The 22,442-nt window shown below is 41.7% G+C and overlaps 1 protein-coding gene across 1 annotated transcript; it reads right to left on the bottom strand.

Moving 5' to 3' along the window:
- Positions 1-886: 886 nt before the first annotated feature.
- On the bottom strand, positions 887-21,648 carry LOC139545479 (zinc finger and BTB domain-containing protein 34-like). The gene is made up of 2 exons (XM_071353291.1): positions 21,535-21,648; positions 887-10,475 (listed from the first exon to the last, which is right to left on the bottom strand). Exons 1-2 carry the CDS (start codon positions 21,550-21,552, stop codon positions 8,910-8,912), a joined length of 1,584 nt encoding a protein of 527 aa, XP_071209392.1. The 5' UTR covers positions 21,553-21,648; the 3' UTR covers positions 887-8,909.
- Positions 21,649-22,442: the final 794 nt, after the last annotated feature.

Below are 22,442 nucleotides of genomic sequence, written 5' to 3'. Positions count from 1 at the left end.
GAGAAGATGGGAAAAGTGGCAGCAGAGCCCGACCCAAATCCCAACTGACCATGTTACAGGCTATCTAAGCAATTGAAACATCAGCAATTCATGTCAAGAGGTCAAATAAATTGAGTTAACAAATATGTATTAATCTAAATTGGTGTCCCATTTCTTTTACAGCCGGCCCGCCTACGAATGACCACAGCATGCAAATTGTACAGAGAATTCCACATGATGACCATGTTGCGTGATGTACTTACCTTTTTGTGTTGCACGAGTAATGATATACCGCAATAGAAATTGCATATTTTTGTAGACACTAAGAGGCCAACTCGGCTATGACTCGTTGGCCAAAGCCTAAGGGATTTTTTTGGGGGGTAACTGCAGAAAATAAGGTATGTGGTAAACATGCTTGAGATGTTATGTTTTGTTCGATGAGTTAACCTTAATCTGCTAACGTCACTTTTTGTGAATTAAGTATTTATGTAATCAAAACAAGCCATAAAGGTCATATTAACTGACTGATATCTCATAGAATGCATTTTCTCCAAAGCCTGTGTTAACTTTAGATCTTGTTTGGCGTTTATCCGATTATTTCCCCATGAATTTACCTGATAGGAATCCAGAAGTAGAAAATTCTAACTCACTTCCGTATTTTTAGGGCTACAAGCTGGCGAGCTCTATGGTGTGGACAAAATAAACATTGTTAGTCAGTGACTGCTCGAATTCAACGTTGTCATTGAAGTTGTCGGCTACTAGCTATCTACTGTACTAACTTTGCTTTTCATCCTGATTGTGTGCCAAATATCCCTCTGCAGGCCAGGTCCTATTTGCACCCAAACAATGTAATTACTAACCTGTAAACAGCTTGCTCGCCTCTGCAAGAAAAATCACTGGACAGGAGTGCCAAATCAGCATCTTTATTTTACAAACAAACGCATTTTCTATTGACATTTCTTTGTATCATAAAAAAGCAATTTACAAGCGTAAGAACCCCCAAAAAGCAGCACAGAATGATTATGAGTAAAATATAATTTGAATAAATATATCATATATTTCATGCTATAAAATAAATTCATAAATGGCAAGTTAATAGTTCAGCTCTAGCTAGCTTAATTTACTTCATAGTTGTACATAACAGTAGAGTTCTGAGGTTCACAGTTGGGTTGTATGTAGAGTGGATTAGAGGGAGGTGGACTGACCAACCTGGCCAAACTAAAAGGTCTCCCCTGTTCCTTAACATTGAACCTCTGTGCTTGTCACACGCATGCAGAGGGGGAACGGAAAACATGGGTTCAGTGAGACCCTTGAGGCAGAATGTTTGGGAACCACTGACTGAGGATTGATTTCCCCACCTGAAGAGAAGTGCACATTGAATTCTACGCATATGAGCTGTATGCCCAGAGTGACCACTTTATAACACTAGTATAAACCCTGAGTTCTACTTATTTATTTGTGCCATATCAACAAAATACATGATATCCAGACACCACCAAATGTCAGAGACCAAGGAGTTTCACATCAAAGGAAACAGGCCAGTCTTAACATGTAGTTAAAGCAGCACTGACCAATTCCACTCTGACCAGCTGAAACTTCAGTCTCAGTACACGAGGGGAAAGGGGAGACCTTTACATTTTAGCATGAACACAGGTCGCCACTCCCAATGTGGCTTTGCAGCCCACAATCCCTTTCAGTATTTGATACAGACGGAGGTGCAACTTTAAAACCAGTGCCATTGAGTTTGACTGAATCACATGCTTAGCTTTTGCATTGCAGTTAATTGACAGTCATAGGCTTTGGATGCGTACTTAGAAGACCAGCAATACCAGTCTCACCTAATGAGCATTTTCACTCAACCTGTCCAAAGACTCACAAAATATATAAAAAATATCAATATCAAATTGTCCTCGTCCTACTTCAATTCGATAGCTCCCTGACATTCAATGTTTAGTTGAGATGTGACAGGCCCAGAATTAGATTAGGCTCACTGATAACAATACATCCCCTTAAAAGGTTATTGCTTTTGTATATTACACAGTGGAGAAAGGCTGAGAGAAGCTATGGAAGACTTTCAGATTTTGTTAAAGTCTATATCAGTGTTCATAAACTACCTGAAGTTAGTCTGTTCAAAAATTCAAAAAGTAGTCAAACAGCCTTCCCTGTAAACACTTCCTTCTGATTACTTCTGGCCCACGAGCATCTCCCTCCTACCTTTTCTGTGAATAATTTTGAACAAACAGAGTGAACGCAAATAAGTGTCAGATTCAGTTGGTTGGTGAGTGGTGTGGCATTAGTAGCCAAAGTTGATAAAAGCATTTACACAAATTGCCCCCCCGCCCTATAATGTAAATATGCAAGTGTATAGTATTTTGTATATCAAAATCTATAAATAAACAGACCAGTCTATAAGCACCATTTAAGGGTAAAAAGGTCCCTTAATATAAAGTAAGAGAGTCCCTTGAGGTGGAGACTAAAATTATAAGTAGATCCTCTCTGGAATATGAATGTATCAAAAACAGGTTATTTCTAAGTGCATGCCAGATGAGACAAAAACAATAACTAATGTTGAGTTCCAAAAACAGCCATCGGCATTTCAAAAACTATTTTGTGGGTGAGTGACGTGCAATACAACAGGGTAATCTTGCCATTTTTCACTCTACAAATGTCATGTTTTTAAAATCTGCTCATTCTCAAGCAGCTGTCCCCCCTGGCCAGATGTTACAAAAGGAATCTTGAGAGGGGAAGAGTCTAGCTGTACTCTCTCCTCTCTCGCGCTCTCCGAGACTGAAGGCGATGCCTTCGATTGTCCTCAGTGCTAACAGAAAGGCTAGAGTAAACATACAAAACAGCCTCTGGAGAGGGGAACAAAACAGCTCACGACTGTGATTAGATGCCATGCAAGTCACCATATTACAAGTCACCATAATACCATAAACACAATTAATCACATTATTAATGGATAGCAAATGGGGTCTGACAAGGAAATAGTAGGGCTAAATAAGTACGGCTGAATAAAAATGGAGGTGGCATGTAAGCATCATTTAAGAGATCAACTTGGGCATATATCTAAGACATGATTCTCCTCACTGCTGAACTACTCTCAATTATGTGCCCATTCCCTTTAAGACATTTAATTGTTGCATAAACTAATCACAGGAAAGATTTTACCAAATTAAAGTGAAATCTACAGTATTTTATCAATAGATATACCTTCCCCTTGACCCATTTCATTCTTTACATTGAAGGCAGGCACAAAACAGAAGTCCACTGTAAGTGCCATAGAGTCAGGGATATAGTTTGTGTGGCAAGGCACAGATCACGATTCAAAAGCCTTTTTGTTCTTCAAAATATTACTAGGATTTATATGGTTGGTATCCTCCAATTATATAAATAAACTCAATTTCTGTACAATTTCTTTCATGATATTAAATATCATATGTGGCAATATGCTCAAGACTATGTGGGACTCAACTGTAAGAAGAACATCAGTTGGAAATAGGAACCAGGCTACCTACATCTTATGTAGGAAACTCATCTTGCCTCTTGTTGGCCAAATGTATAGACAGACCTTTGTCTTTCAGTATTTGTTTTCTATGGAGGATTATCCATCATGCTATCGTCTGTTGGACTCCTGGCACAATAACCTATAGTAGTCTGCCCCTGTTCTAATAAAGCGAGACATCATGAGAAGGATTATATTATATGACGAGGTCAATTCCCTCTTATAAATCGGTAGGGAGACAGATTCAATATGAGCAGGGTTATAAGACTTTACAAAGACGGTTACCACACAGAACATGACATTCTAGACTTCTGCCTAGTAGGCATTCAGACAGTGGAAAATAGATTGTGGCTGACTTTAGGCGACAACACTGTCAAGCATGTTGTGGGAGAAAATAAAAACTGGGAAAAATAAAGGGAAAGGGCCCGTCACTGATCTTCAAAAACGGACAGGATCAGCAACAAGACGATAGCGAATCAGAATTCACTAAATCTGAGAAGGGTCCTTTTGGTTTCCATGGCATCTGGTGAAACAAGACAATGGACATCAAAACAATGAACCCATTGTGTAGTGGGCATAGAGAGACTATTGGTAACCTAACGATATGAACAGTAGTGTTTCCCCTAGTATTTATTTTCAACACCGGTGGCAAAGGAACCAGGGGGGTGGGCTGGTTTTCTTTGCTGGCTGTGAGAAACACATTTCTGATGACTTCAAGACATTCTACTCCAAAACACATGAAAATGTAATTATGTTGACACCATCGGAAATAGAACTGATGAGCGCCACTACAGCACTGTAGGGAGATAAGGAGCATGTGGTGGCTGTGCTCGCTCTGTTCACTACAAATATCAGCTTGAATTTGTCACACTGATCTTAAAGGGATAAGATTTTGGCAACTAAGCCCTTCTACTTACCCGGGCAGATGAATTTGTGGATACAATAGAGTAACACAGTATGAGTCATAATAACCATAAAACCTAGAGATCAAACAGGGAAATTGTTCCAATCGTTTTTCCATCATTAATTTCTCCCATAGGGGATTTTAGAAACATTTAAAATAAGGGCTGTGCTTCGTGTAGGCTTACCCTAACGTGACATTGACAAGTGTAAATCTCTCTAGGACAAAGCGACTTAATCAATATATTTGTCTGAATTTACCCCACAAAAATGAAATGCTAAATAGATGCTAATGTGGCTATCATAAAGAAGTACAAATGCCATGATGATCTGGACAAGACTGCCGAATCGAGGCAAAGGTAAGAATCTCTGGATTAACTATCTAAAGTTAGTTAAATGTAGTAATCAATAAAAAAAGCTACATTTCTTTATGGACAATTATGTTAACTGTCTCAAGACTACGCAATATTTAAATTGACGAAGTGCAGGAGCTTGCAGAGATGTAGTTTTGCATGATGTGTACTTTGAAGCAAATTCACATTTTTGAATCAGAGTAAATAGAGCCAAATATATTGATAAAAGTCCCCTTGTCCGAGAGAGATTTACATTATCAAAACGTCACACCAGGATAAGCCTACACGAAACACAGCCCTTATATTAAGTGTTTCTAAAATTCCCCATGGGAAAAACGAATGATGGAAAAACGACTGGAACCATTTCCCTGTTTGACAGCTAGGTTTTATGGTTATTATGACACCTCCACTGTGGGGCTCTATTTATGTATCTGTGTGCAGTTTGAAGGAAGTAGAAGGTTGTTTTGCAAGCCATCGCCAACTAGTGTTAGCACAATGACAGGCATACTAGCTGTTCCCATAGACTTCCAGTCATTGCCCTGACGCTAGGTAGCAATTGTGCTAACACTAGTTAGAAACTTCCTTTAATAAACTGTAGGCAGAAACAAAACTAGTATCCATGAGTTCATCTGACTGGGTATGTAGAAAAAGTGCTTAATTGGCAAAATCTCGCACCATCACTTTAAAAGCATGTCTGGGCAGAAATACACATATGTATTTCTGCAGACGCACTGCTGTTTAAAAGGAAGTTTTCTAACTAGCAATAACTCAACAGCTAGCATGCCTGTCATTGTGCTAACGCTAGTTAGCAATGGTTTGCAAAACTACCTTCTACTTCCTTCAAACTGCACAAAGAGACAAATAGAGCCCCACAGTGGAAGTGTCATAATATATATATATATAAACTATTATTTTGAGGTGGCCGCCACTGCTAAATAAATATAGGGTAAAACACTGGACATGCATACAAAACTGCTCAATACCAATATGAAAACAAAATTCACTGCAAAATAATAAACCAAGTACCAAAAAAAAAAAAGGAACAAACAACCGAAAAACAACAGGTATCATAAATGGTGGTGCTACATTAAATGAAGAGGAAATGCTCTTTCACACACCCACCTGGACCTCTGGGCTTTTCAGGACAATTCTAAACAGTGAAGCATGTGACAATTAACATTTTATTTTAGCCTTCTACCACCTTGGAAGGCTTACTGTAGTTATGGGATTATGTGATCATGTGTAAAAACTAAAAAAGGTACATAGGATACACTGCTGAAATAGCAAATCAGCAAGAAGAGGGATAAGGGGGCAAAATGACTATCGTCAAAAAGTGCTCTTCAAGGATCAGCTTTCCACCTGATCTTAAAAGGCCCAATGCAGCTGTTTTTATATCAATATCAAATCATTTATGGGTAACAATTAAGTACCTTACTGTAATAGATTTGTACAAAAATGGCTTTTTAGCAAAAAACTTTCAAGCAAGTATTTTGCTAGGAATGTCTGGGAGTGGTCTGAATGGGAAGGGAAAACTGAAAACTATGAAAACTATGAAAATCACTGACTGCACTGGGCCTTTAAAAAGAGCTTACTCTGGACTAGCATGTTGGCGCAATAATTATCTGAATTTATTCCTGTATTTTTCAAAACTACCGTAGTTAGAAGCATTTCGACATACAGTAAGTCGAAAGCCAGTTCAGCTAATTCCTGGGCCTGTACTATGCCATGGCATTCTGCATTGCAATGCTTAGTCATGTAATGCAATATAAGTCTGACAAACATACCCCCCCCCCATCACCACCATATGTGCATTTGTGAGTTATGACGATATGAATAACAGAAATTAACGCTTTGAAATGTGGTCATTCGGCCAACTGCTAGGCCCTGACAGCCCAGCTAATCTCGAAACAAGCAAATGAAGACCAACAGTGCCTTCAATGATTATTTACCTATTAACACTGAAATAGCTAGCTACCAACATCAGTTGTCAAAAGGGCTTACACTGACCGAAGCGATTCCAATTTGATTCCTGACTATTAAAAAGCAGTAGCCTAGTTTTTTGCCGAATACATTTATGGTCACCATTGATCTTCAAGACATCAAATAAATGAACAAAACTATCACCAAGTCTCCATTCAGACCATTCTACTTGAAACACAAAAAGGGCACCATTACTTTGGATCACAAGCTTCTCTCAAAATACCATCAAGCGCTTATTTTCTAATGAGGCATCAATGAGCTTTCCCATTTGATTCCCTCATCTCAACAGTGATGTCGGATCAGGGAAGGGCAGAAACAGTGAATGAGAAAACGAGAGCAGAACATGAGTCCTAATGAAATGGAGAGTGAATAAAGAAATGCCATGACAAGATGGCTGATATTCCTTCATTCTTATTTGCATATTGATTCTATGCACAGATTCATGGCAGGACTGCCCTTGCTGTGCCAAGCTAATGAGTGGGACTCTGCACTGAGCATAATCTCCACACAAATAAACTAAGAGTTTCACATAAACAGGTTGAGAATAAACTAAAACATCAAGAGAATGGAAGACACTCCAAATGACTTCACTGTGTATGAGGATCAAATCATTGATCCCATGTGGATTAAAATATATTATAAACTGGGTGGTTCAAGCCCTGAATGCTGATTGGCTGATAGCCGTGGTATATCAGACCGTATACCAAAGGTATGACAAAACATTTATTTTTACTAATCGAATTACGTTGGTAACCAGTTTATAATAGCAATAAGGCACTTTGGGGGTTTGTGATACATGGCCAACTTACCACGGCTAAGGGCAGTATGCAGGCACTCTGCTTTGCGTCGTGCATAAGAACATGCCCTTTGCGTTGGAATATTGGCTATAAACTACACCACCCTTGTGCCTCATTGCTTAAGAATAGAGAAAACTGGCCAACAGCATGTGACCTTCAGTGGTGAAGAGACAGACAAGAGGAATTTGTCCTGTGTGTTCTAAAAACATAATTATAAACTGGGTGGTTCAAGCCCTGAATTCTCATTGGCTGAAAGCCATGGTATTACAGACCGTATACCACGGGTACAAAAAAAAATATTTTTACTGCTCTAATTACGTTGGTAACAAGTTTATAATAGCAATAAGGCTCCTCAGAGGTCTGTGATATATGGTCAACATACCATGGCTAATGGCTGTGTCCAGGCACTCCGTGGAGCATCATGCGTAAGAACAGCCCTTAGCCATGGTATATTGAGCATATACCACACCTCCTCAGGCCTTATTGCTGAAATAGATCTTGGCTGTAGAGACAGTGGAAATCATATGTCATGTATTATCCTCTATTATTGTACTCTATCCACTGTCCTCCTTGCGCATGCTCAATGCAAACGCACTTAATATTTCTTAAAACATCAATACAGCACCTTCGTTCTTTGCCCACATTACATCCTGTCTGACCATGAAACAATGGACAAGGACACGGTCCAGCGTTCATACAATCAGCAAGGAATATTAGTCTAAAGTATCAAGGCTTAGCGTTGGGACTGAGGATGTTCTGCCTAGAGTTTGGCAAATTAAACAGAGACCCTAAAGCAAAACGGTTTGTTTTTAAAACGGTGAACACTTCTGTTCTTGGTAGGTTCTTGGATATGAGGTAGAACCCGGTGGAGTTTCATAAAAGCTAAAATACTGTCTGTTATGAGTATGTAGTTGTATCATGAGGTATTGAACGGATATTTCACACAAAGCTTTGCACTTGGCAGAAAAATAATTCCTTGTGAGTAAAGTGACCTCCTTTGGCCACATGTGCAAAAACAGGTCAGGTAAAAACATGATATGATAAGCATCTTATCAGAGCTTTCACATTATCAATTATTGCAACATGCCTATATTACTCTGTAAATATGTTTTAAAAACATATATATTTTTTAAAGCAAAAACAAAAAGGCCTTGATTATTGAGGGCACCTTATCAATAGCAAGTTGATAGCCCTTCCCTTTGAAATCTATTTTTAAAAAGTACCCCTTTCTCCTCTTCTTCTACATTAAGCAACAGTTGACTTTCACAAAAATGGATGGACAGGCAGAAAACGTGGATGCACAAAGTAGGTTCAACATTGAAAGGAGCCGGTTCCAAAACAAATCCTAAACGTTTAAAGAAAATATCTTAAAGCTTCCTCAACCAGAGCCAGGGCCTAAAAATCACATCTGGACGCCTCGGCTTCCTCAGGGCTGCACTTTGAGCTCTCCTCCATGTCGTTGGCCGGAGCCTCCTCAGCATACTGCGTCTCAAAGGCCATCCCCTCTGAGGCATCCTCTGGGTCTTTCTGACCAGAGCTGCCTTCCGTCCTCTCTGGAGAGTCCATGTGGTTGGGGCCCTCTGAGGCCCCCAAGTGCTTCTTTCTCAGGTGTTGGTTGAGGGTCCCCTGGAAGGGGAAGCACTTGCCACAAATCTGGCAGTGGAAGGGCTTGTTGTCTGTGTGGCCACGGATGTGGTACTCCAGCTGGTCTTTGCGCGTGTACTTCTTGCCGCAGAACTTGCAGACGAAGGGTGTGATTCCCATGTGCAGGCGCATGTGGCGGTCCAGGCTGCCCTTCTGATTGAAGGACTTGCCGCAGTAGATGCAGATGAGCCTCTCGTTGTAGGGGTACCACTGGCTGCGCAGGCTCCGCTCTCGCACATCGTTCTCAAAACCTACTTGGCCCAACACCGCCTCGCTGCTGTCCTCAGTGTTTCCCGGTTTGATATGACCCAGGACCTCTGCTGGGACGGTCACTGGGGGGCGCTTGGCTCTGGCTCGGCCGCCCCTGAAGCCACTGAGCATGGAGCGGGAGGGGCTGGAGCTGCTGAGGCTCACAAAGCAGGGGGACGACAGGCCTGAGTAAGTGTAGCCGGCTGGCTGGATGACGGGACCGTAGGAGCCAACACTGACAGCCAGCACCTGCTCTCCATCCACCAGCTCCGTGTGGTAGCCATCGTCGCCTGCCGAGGAGCTGTCCGAGTAGCTGGGCCTATCTGTCTTCTCCAGCTTCACGTGCACGTCCGTCACCTGACCGTCCTTCCCAATCAGCTCCACCTGCTCTGTCTCTCCCTCCATGGCTGCCTCCTGCTCTGACACACCGTCACTGCTGCCACGGTCTGACTGGCCCTCCTCCTGGTACCGGGTCCTGCCTTGACCTTTCCCTGCAGCCAGCTCAGAGCGGGCCTCTATGCTGTGCCTGGAGTAGTATGGGGGGGAGATCTGTGTGGGGTTGATGAAAAGGCTGCTGTCTTTGACACCATTGCGGCTGCCCTGGGAGGCCTCCTTGTCTGGGCTTGTGGCGCTGGAGGGGATGCTTATCTTGGAGTGGATGCCCTCCAGGATCTGGGTGCACTTGTCGATGACGGCCTGCATCTGCAGGAAGCTGGCTGCTGTGAGGAAGCTGACGACATCCTTGAGCTGCAGGGACATGCGGCCAGTGTAGCAGAAGGCCAGCAGCTGCTCAAACACCTCAGGGTTCTTAATGACGGAGATGGACAGGCCGCTCATGGTGCCCAGGGCCGAGTGGTCGCGGAAGTACGGTGAGCTGGCCGCCAGCACGGCCTTGTGGGCACGGAACGGCTGGCCCTGGATGTGAACGATGATGTCACATAGCTTCCCCTGCAGTCGCAACTCATTGAGCTGGTTGAGAACGGTGTTGCTGAACTCTGGCACGTCAAACTCTATGTAGGCACTGCCGTCGTCCATCTCTTGGATAGGTCTTTCCAGTTTGTAGGCTGCCTATGGCAGAAACGGAGAAAACAAAAACATCATTATGAATAAGAATCAGGATACATCTTAGAACACCAGTCATCCACTGAATCAGTGGCTAGTCTTTTCAAGTTTCATTTTCACATACAAAATATAATGTTCATTGACAGTTAAAGGTGAGGTTAATTTTATTTTACAAGTACAATCAGGGTGTGCCACAACAGCCAAATAAAAACAAGCATGCTATATGAGCAAACTTTGGCTGTCTGTGCCAGAAATATGCCAACACTGGGCAACCTAGACTACAGCCAACAGCATTTCACATTCACACTGGCCTGGGGGAAAAAACGATGCTTTCGACATGGCTAATACAAGACACCCTCAATCTTTAGCAGCAACAGCATAAAAGGATGTCCATTTTTTATGAAAAAACAGTACTGTACACTTCCCTGGTGCTTCAACAAATATGTGTTGAGTATATTCATACAAGAAATGCCTGGACAAAAATAATCGAGTGCATTTGACCTATTGCCGCAAAAAGCATTGAGTGTTGTAGCCAAGTTAAGGGTTGACCTTACTGACACATAAGAGAACAATCTCGACTTGATATAAGATCCAGCATCTGGGCAATTTCACAGTAATTTAGCAAAGGAATGACTGTAGGGATAACTGCAGCCTCATCCAAGTTTGGAGATGGAGTCTGGAGTCATTTCACCCATTTCAGGATTCAGGCCATCTTTATTGTTGGGAGTGCACAAGATCAAAACACAAAAGCACTCCGAAAACAAGTAACCTGCACCACAGCAAAAACAACTAGCGAGCAAAAACAACAAAACATACAAGCAGATCTGGAGTGAAAATCCTCACTGCACTAACATTGCAGGCCCTTGAACCTTGAGTGGTCAGAACAAGATAGACTACCATGACACAGCACACTGACGCAATTTCAAGTGAATCATCAAATTACTGACTTATTCAGTAGGAATATGACAAGAACAGTAGTCCTCCATGTGAAGTAGAATGTGTTCTAAAAGCATTTCTACATTTTAATTGCACTTCCTTTTAAAAATCTGTTTAGGCAAAGAAAGAAAAAAATCAGGTAATTTGGCAACAAAGTGGCCTAGCTGTAAATGTCAAGTCACTTGGTCACACCCAGAGCGGGACTGAACACTGCTTCATTATGATGTGGCAAGTGAGACTGCTTCTTGAAAATCCTATATCTTGAAAATTTGACATGCTAATTTTTTTTACCAGAACAAATTCTTATTTTCAATGACGGCCTAGGAACATTGGGTTAACTGCCTTGTTCAGGGGCAGAATGACAGATTTTTACCTTGTCAGCTCGGGGATTCAATTTTGCAACCTTTCGGTTACTAGTCCAGCGCTCTAACCACTAGGCTACCTGCCGCCCCAAAAAAGGTGAGGTATGTTGGGACTGTGGACTAATTTAAAAAAAAAAAACTATTTTTTTAAAGAGTTTGATCACCATAAAAGAAACATCCACTCAAAGGAAAAAAATTATGTGGCAGACACCAACACAGAATGAACTACCACAACCACCCCAAGCTCACAGAACTGGACTGTCGAGTACTGAAAACCGTAGCGTGTAAAAATCGTCTGTCCTTGGTTGCAACACTCACTACCGAGTTCCAAACTGCCTCGAAGCAAAGTCAGCACAAGAACTGATCGTCGGGAGCTTCATGAAATGGGTTTCAATGGCCATGCAGCCGCACACAAGATTACCACGGGCAAAGCCAAGCGTCGGCTGGAGTGGTGTAAAACTCACCGCCATTGGACTCCGGAGCAGTGAAAATGCGTTCTCTGGAGTGATGAATCACGCTTCACCAACTGGCAGTCTGACGGACGAATCTCTGTTTGGTGGATGCCAGGAAAATGATACCTGCCCGAATGCATAGAGCCTACAGTAAAGTTTGGTGGAGCAGGAATAATGGTCTGTGGCTGTTTTTCATGGTTCGGGCTAGGCCCCTTAGTTCCAGTGAAGGGAAATATTAATGCTACAGAATACAATGACATTCTAGATGATTCTATGCTTCTAACTTTGTGGCAACAGTTTGGGGAACGCCCTTTCCTGTTTCAGCATGACAATGCCCCCGTGCACAAAGCGAGGTCCATACAGATATGGTAGTCAAGCTTGTGTGGAAGAACTTGACTGGCCTGCACAGAGCCCTGACCTCAACCCCATCGAACACCTTTGGGATGAATTGGAACGCTGACTGCGAGCCAGGCCTGAATCGCCCAACATCAGTGCCCAACCTCAATAATGCTTGTGGCTGAATGGAAGTAAGTCCCTGCAGCAATGTTCCAACATCTAGTGGAAAGCCTTCGCAGAAGAATGGAGGCTGTTATAGAAAAAAAAGTGTGAACAAACCATATTAATGTCCATGATTTTTGAATGAGATGTTCGACGAGCAGTTGTCCACATACTTTTGGTCATGTAGTGTTCGAGGTATCCGGTTTTAGCACCTAGGCCTGAGCTATTTTACAAAAACGTGTCCATCTCAGTCCGTTCTCCAGTTCTGCCCTCTTCTCCCCCCACTCCAATCTCTCCTCGCTTTCTCTCACGCTGCCTGCCTCTCCCTGGAAATTCAGTATGATCTTCTGCGCATTGAGTCTGTCAGCAGTTTGAGAACGTAAACACTTTCTCTGATTGCCTAGGCTTGCCAAGACACCTGTGCCACTACCCATATGTTCTCATCCTGGTTGGCACAGGAGACTGAGGGCAAAAAGAAAGAAAGAGAAAATGGAAGTGCATTATTTTCCCTCTGCCATCATGAGGCTTTCAAATATAGCATGCATATTAAAACGTGTCAGTGGCCTGTCCCACTCCCAACACCATGCATTGCAAACTGAACTGAGAGCCAAGTTGAAGGGTAGCCAAAGAACGTATGCCGAGTGGCTGAGCTGAACCCAAAGCAGTGAGGGTCACAAAAGCAAGGTTCAAAATGGACTGGAAAAACAAACTCATTTAAGTTCAGCAGTAGGGATGGGGGTAGGAAATAATTTCACTACTCGAATAGTATCATGAATTTCTGTTGGATATCGATGTTCGAAAATAAATGTACGTTTTTAACCTGAGCATTGCTGCACGAAGCAGAGACACTGGCGCTCTATTGCTGCAGCTGCAGAGGGGCCGGTGTGAGATGGGACCGAGCAGACCAGGCAAGGGAGAGAGGGACTAAGTAATGTTAGCCAAGGCAACTCGGCTACAGCCAAGACGATCTAACTTGTAGCTGCCACAATGTTAAATCATCCCATATAACAGGGTCTTGACTAGAGTAGCCAGCTACCCATTCAATTAAAACGAGCAACCAATAGGTAGGCTGTTGTAGCCTACTCCTTTTCATTTGGCTAACTTTTAATTCTGTAATTTTATTGCATCTTGCATTGCATTAGTGTATTCACAAGTTCTCGAATTCTAACGTCCGTTCGGATATTCTAATATTTGAATAACCGTACACATCCCTATTTAACAGGTTTGATTAAGCCCCCCAAAAAAGTCTAAAAGTGAAATTAACTTTGACCAGTGTAACACCCATTTTCTAGTCATATTGCTTTGTCTGAGTACAGGACAAACTGAGGTACCAGGAAGTGACCTGAGACCAGATAAGTGGAACTCTGGTGTTTCATCTGCTGTAGGTAGGCCTATGACTAGTCGGAATGTGGGCCTGTAACTGAACAAAAGACTGCACTTCAAAAAGACAACCTACAAAACTTGCCCATCACTCAATTTAAAAAAGCATATTGTAAAAACAGGAATGTCAGCACTGGCAAACAACAAGCAATGAATGCTTACTTCAAGATAAGCAGTGTTTTGCCTATTTTGCAAAACAGCATGCAGCACGAACCAAGCCAAAATTGCAAAACAAGCAAGACATGGCAGAGCAATACGAAATGGGCGGGAGTGGGAGACTTCTGAGAAAATGGATCTTGTGAAATTGGAGGGGGAGTACATGGGGGGGATTATCTTATTTGCCCTGGTGTGAGCAGAATAACTTGCAAGCACACGGAATTTGAGCAATGGAAATAACAAGGAATTAATACATTTATCATTGACCCACAGGAAATTGGGTTTCTGGGTTGATTAAGACATTATCCATTAGCCTATATTCTGACTCCTATCATCCATATTGTATTAGAATTCCCCATGCATTGAAGAGAAAGCACTGGAAGACAACGCAATCCTTTCGCTACTAACCTAATCAAAAATGTGACCAACACCATGAAAATAATACATTCGGGATGTCACTGTCGGCCTCATTCCATTGACAGGTCATCACCAACCTCTTTTTACTGTCAATTACTGACATGGGCTGCTATTCCTGCCATTCAATAATTTCCGTTCTGGCCAATCCCTTTGGGTAAAGAACATTTCAATGACCAGAGAAACTGATAACCAAGCTGCCGTGGAGTGACTGCAGCACAATTACAAAAAGTACAGGACTAATTAAAATAATGGCCATTACAAAATTAGCAAGGGAAATCAGGCTTTGCATATTTGCTGGGCATAGCCTAATCAGTACAGATAAAAATACTTCCCTGTTGCTTGTAAGTCGCTGGGCAGAGAAGTCAAATGTGTCTCTTTTATACTGAGCCAAAATGAGTGCTGAGCTGAGTAAATCACTATGCTAACCACCGGTAACAGCCATAACTTCCCTCACCTGTTATTTTGCTACTGTGGGTAGCGTTAGTCGGCTGTACCTGCGCCAAAACCCAGTATTTTTCATCCTATAGCTTTTTAAATAGTGAGCCAACATGCTTGAAGCGTGTCATGCTCTTGTTTCTCTAGCAGACATATAGTGAGCAATGTTTTTGGAATATCAAATCATAATATTGAATCACAATAGATAATCGTATCGTGATAATAGCATATCGTGAGGTCCCTGGCAATTCCCAGCCCTACTACTCTGTCAAAACTAGGCTTGGGTGGTATCCAGATTTGTATACGATTCTTGCGAAATCCCGGGATATGTGGTATCACCGACCCTGAACACAAGGGCCGCTATTTTCAAACACAAAAAACCCCACTGAGCATCAGTAAGCCAAAGGTTAGCAATGCTAATAAGTACATGTCAAATCCCATAGCCAATGCTAGCTAAATGCTAACGAGTGAATACAAACAATTTATACAGCCTCTGACAAACTATTTGCAGTTCAGACATCCCAGCTTATAGTTATTTACATTTAAGTAATTTAGCAGACGCTCTTATCCAGGGTGCCTTACAGTAGTGATTGCATACATTTTCATACAGGTCCCCGTGGGAATCAAACCCACAACCCTCGCGTTGCAAGCGCCATGCTCTACCAACTTTTCTGAACACACACACACAAAACAAATTAGACAGTAAGGTTGGATTGTTCCACTGTTATCAAGATATGGTTAGCTTCCTGCAAAATCAAGCTTAACTAGCTACCAAATTAGATACTACTCGTAAACAAACATGTGACTGGCTCAGCTGCTTTAAAAGGAAATACCGGCAATTCGTAACCTAGTGGGGCGAATCAACTCCAGCATACTGAAAATATTTTGGGTATCTCAGATTATTTGTGAGAATTGCCAGAACAAATTTAATTGGGAGGAAGGATGTTTGACATGCTTTTTATATTTGCATCACAAATCATTTGAGAAAATGAGGCTATTTTTAGACCTTTACATGTTTCCTGTAAGAACTCATGATCCGTGAACCTATATGACAGACATCTTGGTGTGATGATACTCCTTATAGTGTGCTCTAACATATGGAGTGTCTAAATTCTGAAATACAATTTCATTCATTTATTCACCTTAAATATTAAAACACTTAAAGCACCCTTTTTGATTTTGTTTATTTTTAGACATATTGTTTGGAACAATATACTCTAGAAGTACACCACATTTCCTCAGTGGGTTCCCTGCTAATTTTGACATTATGATACATTTTATGAGCACCACCATACCTAGGGCTGGCACAATTACCATATAACCGACAGCCACGGATGAAGACGGTCATGAAAATAAAATAACTGTCATAAGTTTCAAAAAAGTTGTGTGAGAAGCCAAAATCAAACAAAAAGCGTTTTTGGGGGTTTGTTTTTTTACACGCTGGAATTAGAATGCACGGTAGTGAAGAGAAAACACAGGACCGCGAGCTTCAACAGCATCATGCACTTCAAATTAGAAAGCAAGTTTTTTTTTCTCCTTTACGCGAAAGAATGCTTATAAAGTGAGTGGGTAAATTGCCAGAAAATAGACTATGTGTATTGTTAAAATCAGGAATAGTGACATGTATAGTTAAGTGTCTATTTAGTGTTGACAAGTTCAGCTGCCTGTGCCAATAATACATATTTGAAAACAATAACTCTATGCCTACCTTTGTTGATTCCAGCACATGCATATAGGCTAGGCAGGCTGCGGCTGTGAAACTCTGTTCAAGAGAGAATACCATTATGTAGAAAGAACGAAACTACATAAGCGACTAATTCTTTATAAACTGCTAGGGTATATTAGCTACAATTCTCCTCATGTTCATGAGCCAACATAACAGGAGGCAGGTACGGTGGCTCCCATAGGACATAAGGTGTGTCAAAAGGAACAACAGAAATTCACTAGGGCTACATAGCGAACATAAATACAACTGCTTATTATGGATTCTCAAGACAAATAAGTTGGCAGTGTATGCGAATTGACGCTCTACTCTCGCACGCAAGTTGACACCATTGACGGAGTCTCTGTGTGGTTTCAGCTTTATGAGTTGTCATTTTACTTCCTGCTTTACTCCTATGGGTACACTCCCAATGGCCGCCAGTCAACCCATTGTGCCATTTTTTACTTGAAAAGAGACGCCCGTTATACTCATTCTGTGTTTATGGCAGCTAGGGCTGACCCTATTTAGTTGACTGGACGGTAAATAGGCTGTTGGTTGACCAATAATGAGACAAGCAGTTGCAAAAAACTATTTTATGGCATGTCTTGATTGATGCCTTTCTCAGTGGACTAATCCACTGCAGAGGCAGCGGGGATGGCACACCACTATCACCAGTAGTACCTTTACCCTTAATTCCCAATCTACAATTTGTTTGGTTACTGTAATTTCTGTTAATGCATTCAATATATTATTACAGTCTTTTAGTTCTCATTGTCGGAGAGCACACGTTGTTTGCAGAGCGCACAACCTAGGCTACACTTGTGAGAAACAAGTGTTGGTTTATTTAATTTCCGAGTTGTCAATTTATTCATTGTGTTTTGTTTGGAGCGCTCCTGTCAATGTTGAGTGAGAATGCACACCTGATTACGTGCAGAAGTAGGCCTAGGCTACCTGGCCTGTGCCCAAATGTAGGCTTATAAAATGTGCCCATTTGGGGATCTGACAGTATTCCTGATCGTCTTCGCTCACCACCATTAATGAGCTGTGGAGCTTCAAAGTATTTTTTTCTTCACCTCAAAACAAAGTCTGTTTTTACATCTATTGAGAATGACAATAGTTCCTCAATGTAGCCCATTTGAAAAATCTTTCCAGCTCTCTCCCTTTCGAAAACCACTTGGCGTGAAAGGGGAAAACTGATCCCGTGGAAAAGTTATAAAATAGGTCTACCTGATTACTTCTTATCCCTTGCACAAATACAGCGGTGTCTGTCAGGAGCTCACTGGTGCAGGAAACGGAGGAACAAGAATATTTTATACAAGTTGCAAGTTTGTTAGAACAAGTTTTGGGCTGAACCAAGTTGATACTTGATACAATGTTTCAAGTTTCTTGCAGACAGGCTTCATTTTTATCAGGATATTTTACATGCAGGCTGCAATTTTTGTAGGCTATTTTTATATAGTAGGCAATGGCAACAGAAGTTTTTAGATTTGTATACATTTATTTGGATTGAGAAGTATTAAATCACATGACAATGATTTTGAGATACGAAGACCATTATAAAATAAATGAAACTGTTCCACGAAAATGTGCATATGAAATTCATAACTGGCATGCAGATCGGTAAAAATGGTAAGATAAATTGGCACTCCTAATGGAAAAGTTAGCCGACGCCTGGAGTAGCCTATGACCGGCAACTTCAGGAGCGTAATGGCAGAATATGCAAAAGCCAGGAGCAGCGGGAGGTAGTGGTTGGGGAACATGTTTTTTCCCCTTCTGGTTAGGCCCTGTCTGACTGCCTCGAATCATTTGTGTGTCTTAATTATTTAAAAATCACACAATGTGCTTATAGCATCAGACAAGCTCAGTAAACTACATATATAATATGTTCGTTTGAAATAAGATTTTGTTTAGGTCATCTGGGACAGCCCTAATGGCAGCACATGCAGTCAGGAGCAGAGAAGAGGATAAAGTGTGCGCCAAAAAATATATTTGTATTATTATTATGACCGCAGTCATTTGGCTGGCCAATTACCACCATCCAAAATTCCATGACCGTCAAAGCACTAGCACCACCAACACAGTGAATGTGAAAATGGCTTCAAAGGGAACTCCCTCTGCTGGTGATTGGCGGAATGTACCATCCTAAAGGAGGGCTGTGATTGGTTAGTGACCTATAATGTACATTTCGATGTATAAAACATGTCATAGCTTTAAAAAAAGTACCAGAGAATCCCCTCTAGAAATGTGACATGTAATATATTGACAAACAAGGTCTAAAAATAATCTAAATTTAAAAAAGAGTGCTTGAGATATTTATGTAAAATAAATTGTGAAAAAATGTGTTTCAGAATCTAGACATAGTGCATATTTAAGAGCACACTATAAGAAGTATAAGGACACCCAAGATGTCCATCATGTACAGTTCTCGGACCATAAGGTCTTACGGGAGGCATGTATAGGCCTAGGTTCAGAATGGGCCTAAAATTAACACTTATCATGATTTTAAATCCCCCCCAAAAAAATACAAATGTAAAAAGTATGACAAACATCCTTCCTCCCAATGCAGTTAATACATTCAGTAGCCAGTTTATTCGGTACAGCCATCTAGTACCGGGTCAGACCCCCGTAGCCATGAAGGGATGCACCTGGTCAGCAACAACGTTCAGATACGCTGTGGCGCTCAAACATTGCTCAATTGGTATCAAGGGACTTAACGTGTGCCAGGAAAACATTCCCCACACCATTACACAACCAGCCTGCACCGTTGACACCAGGCAGGATGGGGCCATGGAATCATGGTGCTTACGGCAAATTGTGACTCTGCCATCAGCATGGCGCAACAAGAATCGGGAGTCGTCAGACCAGGCATTGTTTTTACACTCAATTGTCCAGTGCTGGTGATTGCGTGCTCACTGGAGCCGCTTCCTTTTTGTTTTTAGTTGATAGGAGTGGAACCCGGTGTAGTCGTCTCTTGCAATAGCCCATCCGTTACAAGGACCAGCAAGTTGTGCATTCCAAAATGCCGTTCTGCGCTGTTATTTGCCTGTTTGTGTCACGCCTGTTAGCTTGCACGATTCTTGACCATATCAACAAGGGATTTTCGCCCACAGGACTGCCGCTGACTGTATGTTTTTTTGTTTGTCGCACCTTTCTCAGTAAACCCTAGACACCGTTGTGAGTAAAAAGCCCAGGGGCTAGGGCAGGAGTATTCAAATCTCACCCTACGAGGACCGGAGTACTATAGGTTCTTCCTGATAATTAATTACACACACCTGGTGTTCTGGGTATAAATCATTCCCTGACTAGAGGGGTAGATTGAAAAAAGCTGTAGTCTTCTAGGTCCAGATTTGAATTTCAGGGTGCTAGGGTGTTGTTCTGTCTTCCCTTTTATTTGAAAAACAACTGTTACATTGTGCTTCCCTTTATGTTTGTGGTATTGCTCAAACAAGTCCAAGTTATTAACACAGTATGCATTACCTAGTGAAAGACACACAATTTTTATTTTACTATCTAACAAGTTAATGTAACAAATCTTTGGCAAATCCTGGAATTCAAGGACACCTGGGTGACCCTAGATAGCACTGCACTTTGTACTGCTGTGTCCACAACATACAACCAGACTACCAGTAGTTTTATCTGGCCTTTTACCAAAGCCAGATGCACCACATAAAGAAAGAAAAGACCTATCATTTATGTGTAATCCAATAACATTTGCCTACATTTAATATATTTCAGTTGTAAGGTTTGTTTTCAATCAGTGCAGCTAATTCGCATGTTATTTAGCCACATGCCTATCAATTGACTGAGTACAGGAGGCGAGCTAGCTAGTCCCAAAATAATGTCAACTTTACTTGCAAGTTGCAACAATAACTAACTAGATAATTAACTAACTAACGTTAGCTACTATAGTTAATTGTTTTACAGCGGTTTGAACAAATGTTACCCAACTAAAGCAACCGTTCCATTTCCACAACACGAGCGTTTTATGGTGCCACTTTGGGTCCCAGCAAAATGAAATGGAACATTGTTTTAGCCTAACGTTACCTACACGAACTAGCTAGGCTATTCGTTTTCTTGATACACTGTCTGACAAGATAATCATGTTCAGAAAGTTAGATTTGACTTTTCCTTCTAGTGGGGGATAACAAGGCGGACTAATTAGCGTCGAAAAGTTGTAACGTTACTTAGTAAGGTTATACAGAAGTTATACTGTGTCGGTCTCTAGAGACAAGCTTGCTGCCGCCCGATCTGACATTAGCCACTTAGCCAGCTACAAATTCTGACAGGCTAGTTAGCTAGCGAGGTACTATAGGTGGCTACATCCAACGGCATAAAACATCAGGCTGACAGTTAAGGCTATCAAAACAAGTTATTGGTTAGCGAGCTAGCTAATTTACGTTATTTGAATAACGTTAGCAAGTATGCTAGCTAGAACGGTGATGCAGAACAAATAAAACAGTGCGGGATGCGCAGAGATCATGGCTGTTAACGTATATCGAAGATGACTAGCTAGCTTAGCTAACTTGGAAGCCTTGTTTTACAGACAAATTCCCCCAAAATTAGCTAAGCGTGTGCGTCAGCAAGCTAATGTTACCGACGGACAGCAACCTAGCGCGAGCCGATAGCGGGCAACCTTTTCAGAAAATGACACAAGCAGAAACAACGTTTTGATGATGAGATTATCTTCCGTTTGTTTCCAAATCAATGTTGAAGTCTGTCGAACTCACCTTTTCCCGATCAAACATCGCCCATTTCCCCCAGTAGCTCGCTTTCACTTGAGCCAGGCCTCCCCCCACTCCAGCTGTGTCAGTCACTGCAAAAAAAAACTGCAACCGGAAGTGTAGCTATACGTTTCCGTGCCCGACCTGCTGGGTCTACTGCGTTTGCACCATATAGGGTTTGCACAAAAATACAATTTCTGATATACCATACAATTTCTGATATACCATGTCCCCAACAATTGCTGATATACCATATACCATGTCCCCAATGAAAGTTACGCCCCTGTATATAAGTGTTAAATTATTTAAAGTAGCACATTTGTAGCATATCCTATTCTTCAATCTATATACTAAATTAATGTTACAACGTATATGTACCTCTGTTTGAGGTACGATCAAAGTTTTTAATCACAGTATTTAAGACCTTTGTGGCTATTTGTGGAGTGTGGGACCACAAAACGCATTTCTGTATTGCTTTTTAGATTCCATCCTTATAGGAAGCAGATAGCATATATGGCCTGCCCTACCAAGTAGCCTTCATACATAGAAGACCCTTGAAATTACAGTGTTTCAATTTTCGCTATATGAGCCACATTACAATTTCCACCAAGCGGATTAACCCTATTGGCGCGATGCCTGGGGTGTTTGCTCTTTGTGCCAGCAACCCGAGTTCGCTTCCCTGCCCTGTTGTTCGCTACATTGGTGTCAGAAGTAGGATGGCGGCTGTGAGGTCATCAGAATGCTGAGGGGGCTGAGCGATGCGTAGGGTGTTTGCCTTTCACACCAACAAACACAAGTTCGCTTCCCTGCCCCGCCATTTGCTACAATATTAATAACGCTTACCTACAGCATATCACAACATACAACTCCAAGAAAAATAACATTTGGGATTTGTAAAGAGAATCCTCTCACAG

The sequence above is a fragment of the Salvelinus alpinus genome, chromosome 19 (assembly GCF_045679555.1).
Source record: "Salvelinus alpinus chromosome 19, SLU_Salpinus.1, whole genome shotgun sequence".
Lineage (NCBI taxonomy): Eukaryota > Metazoa > Chordata > Actinopteri > Salmoniformes > Salmonidae > Salvelinus > Salvelinus alpinus.
Note: the sequence above shows the minus strand (reverse complement) of the source record. Positions and strands in the feature narration are given on the sequence as shown.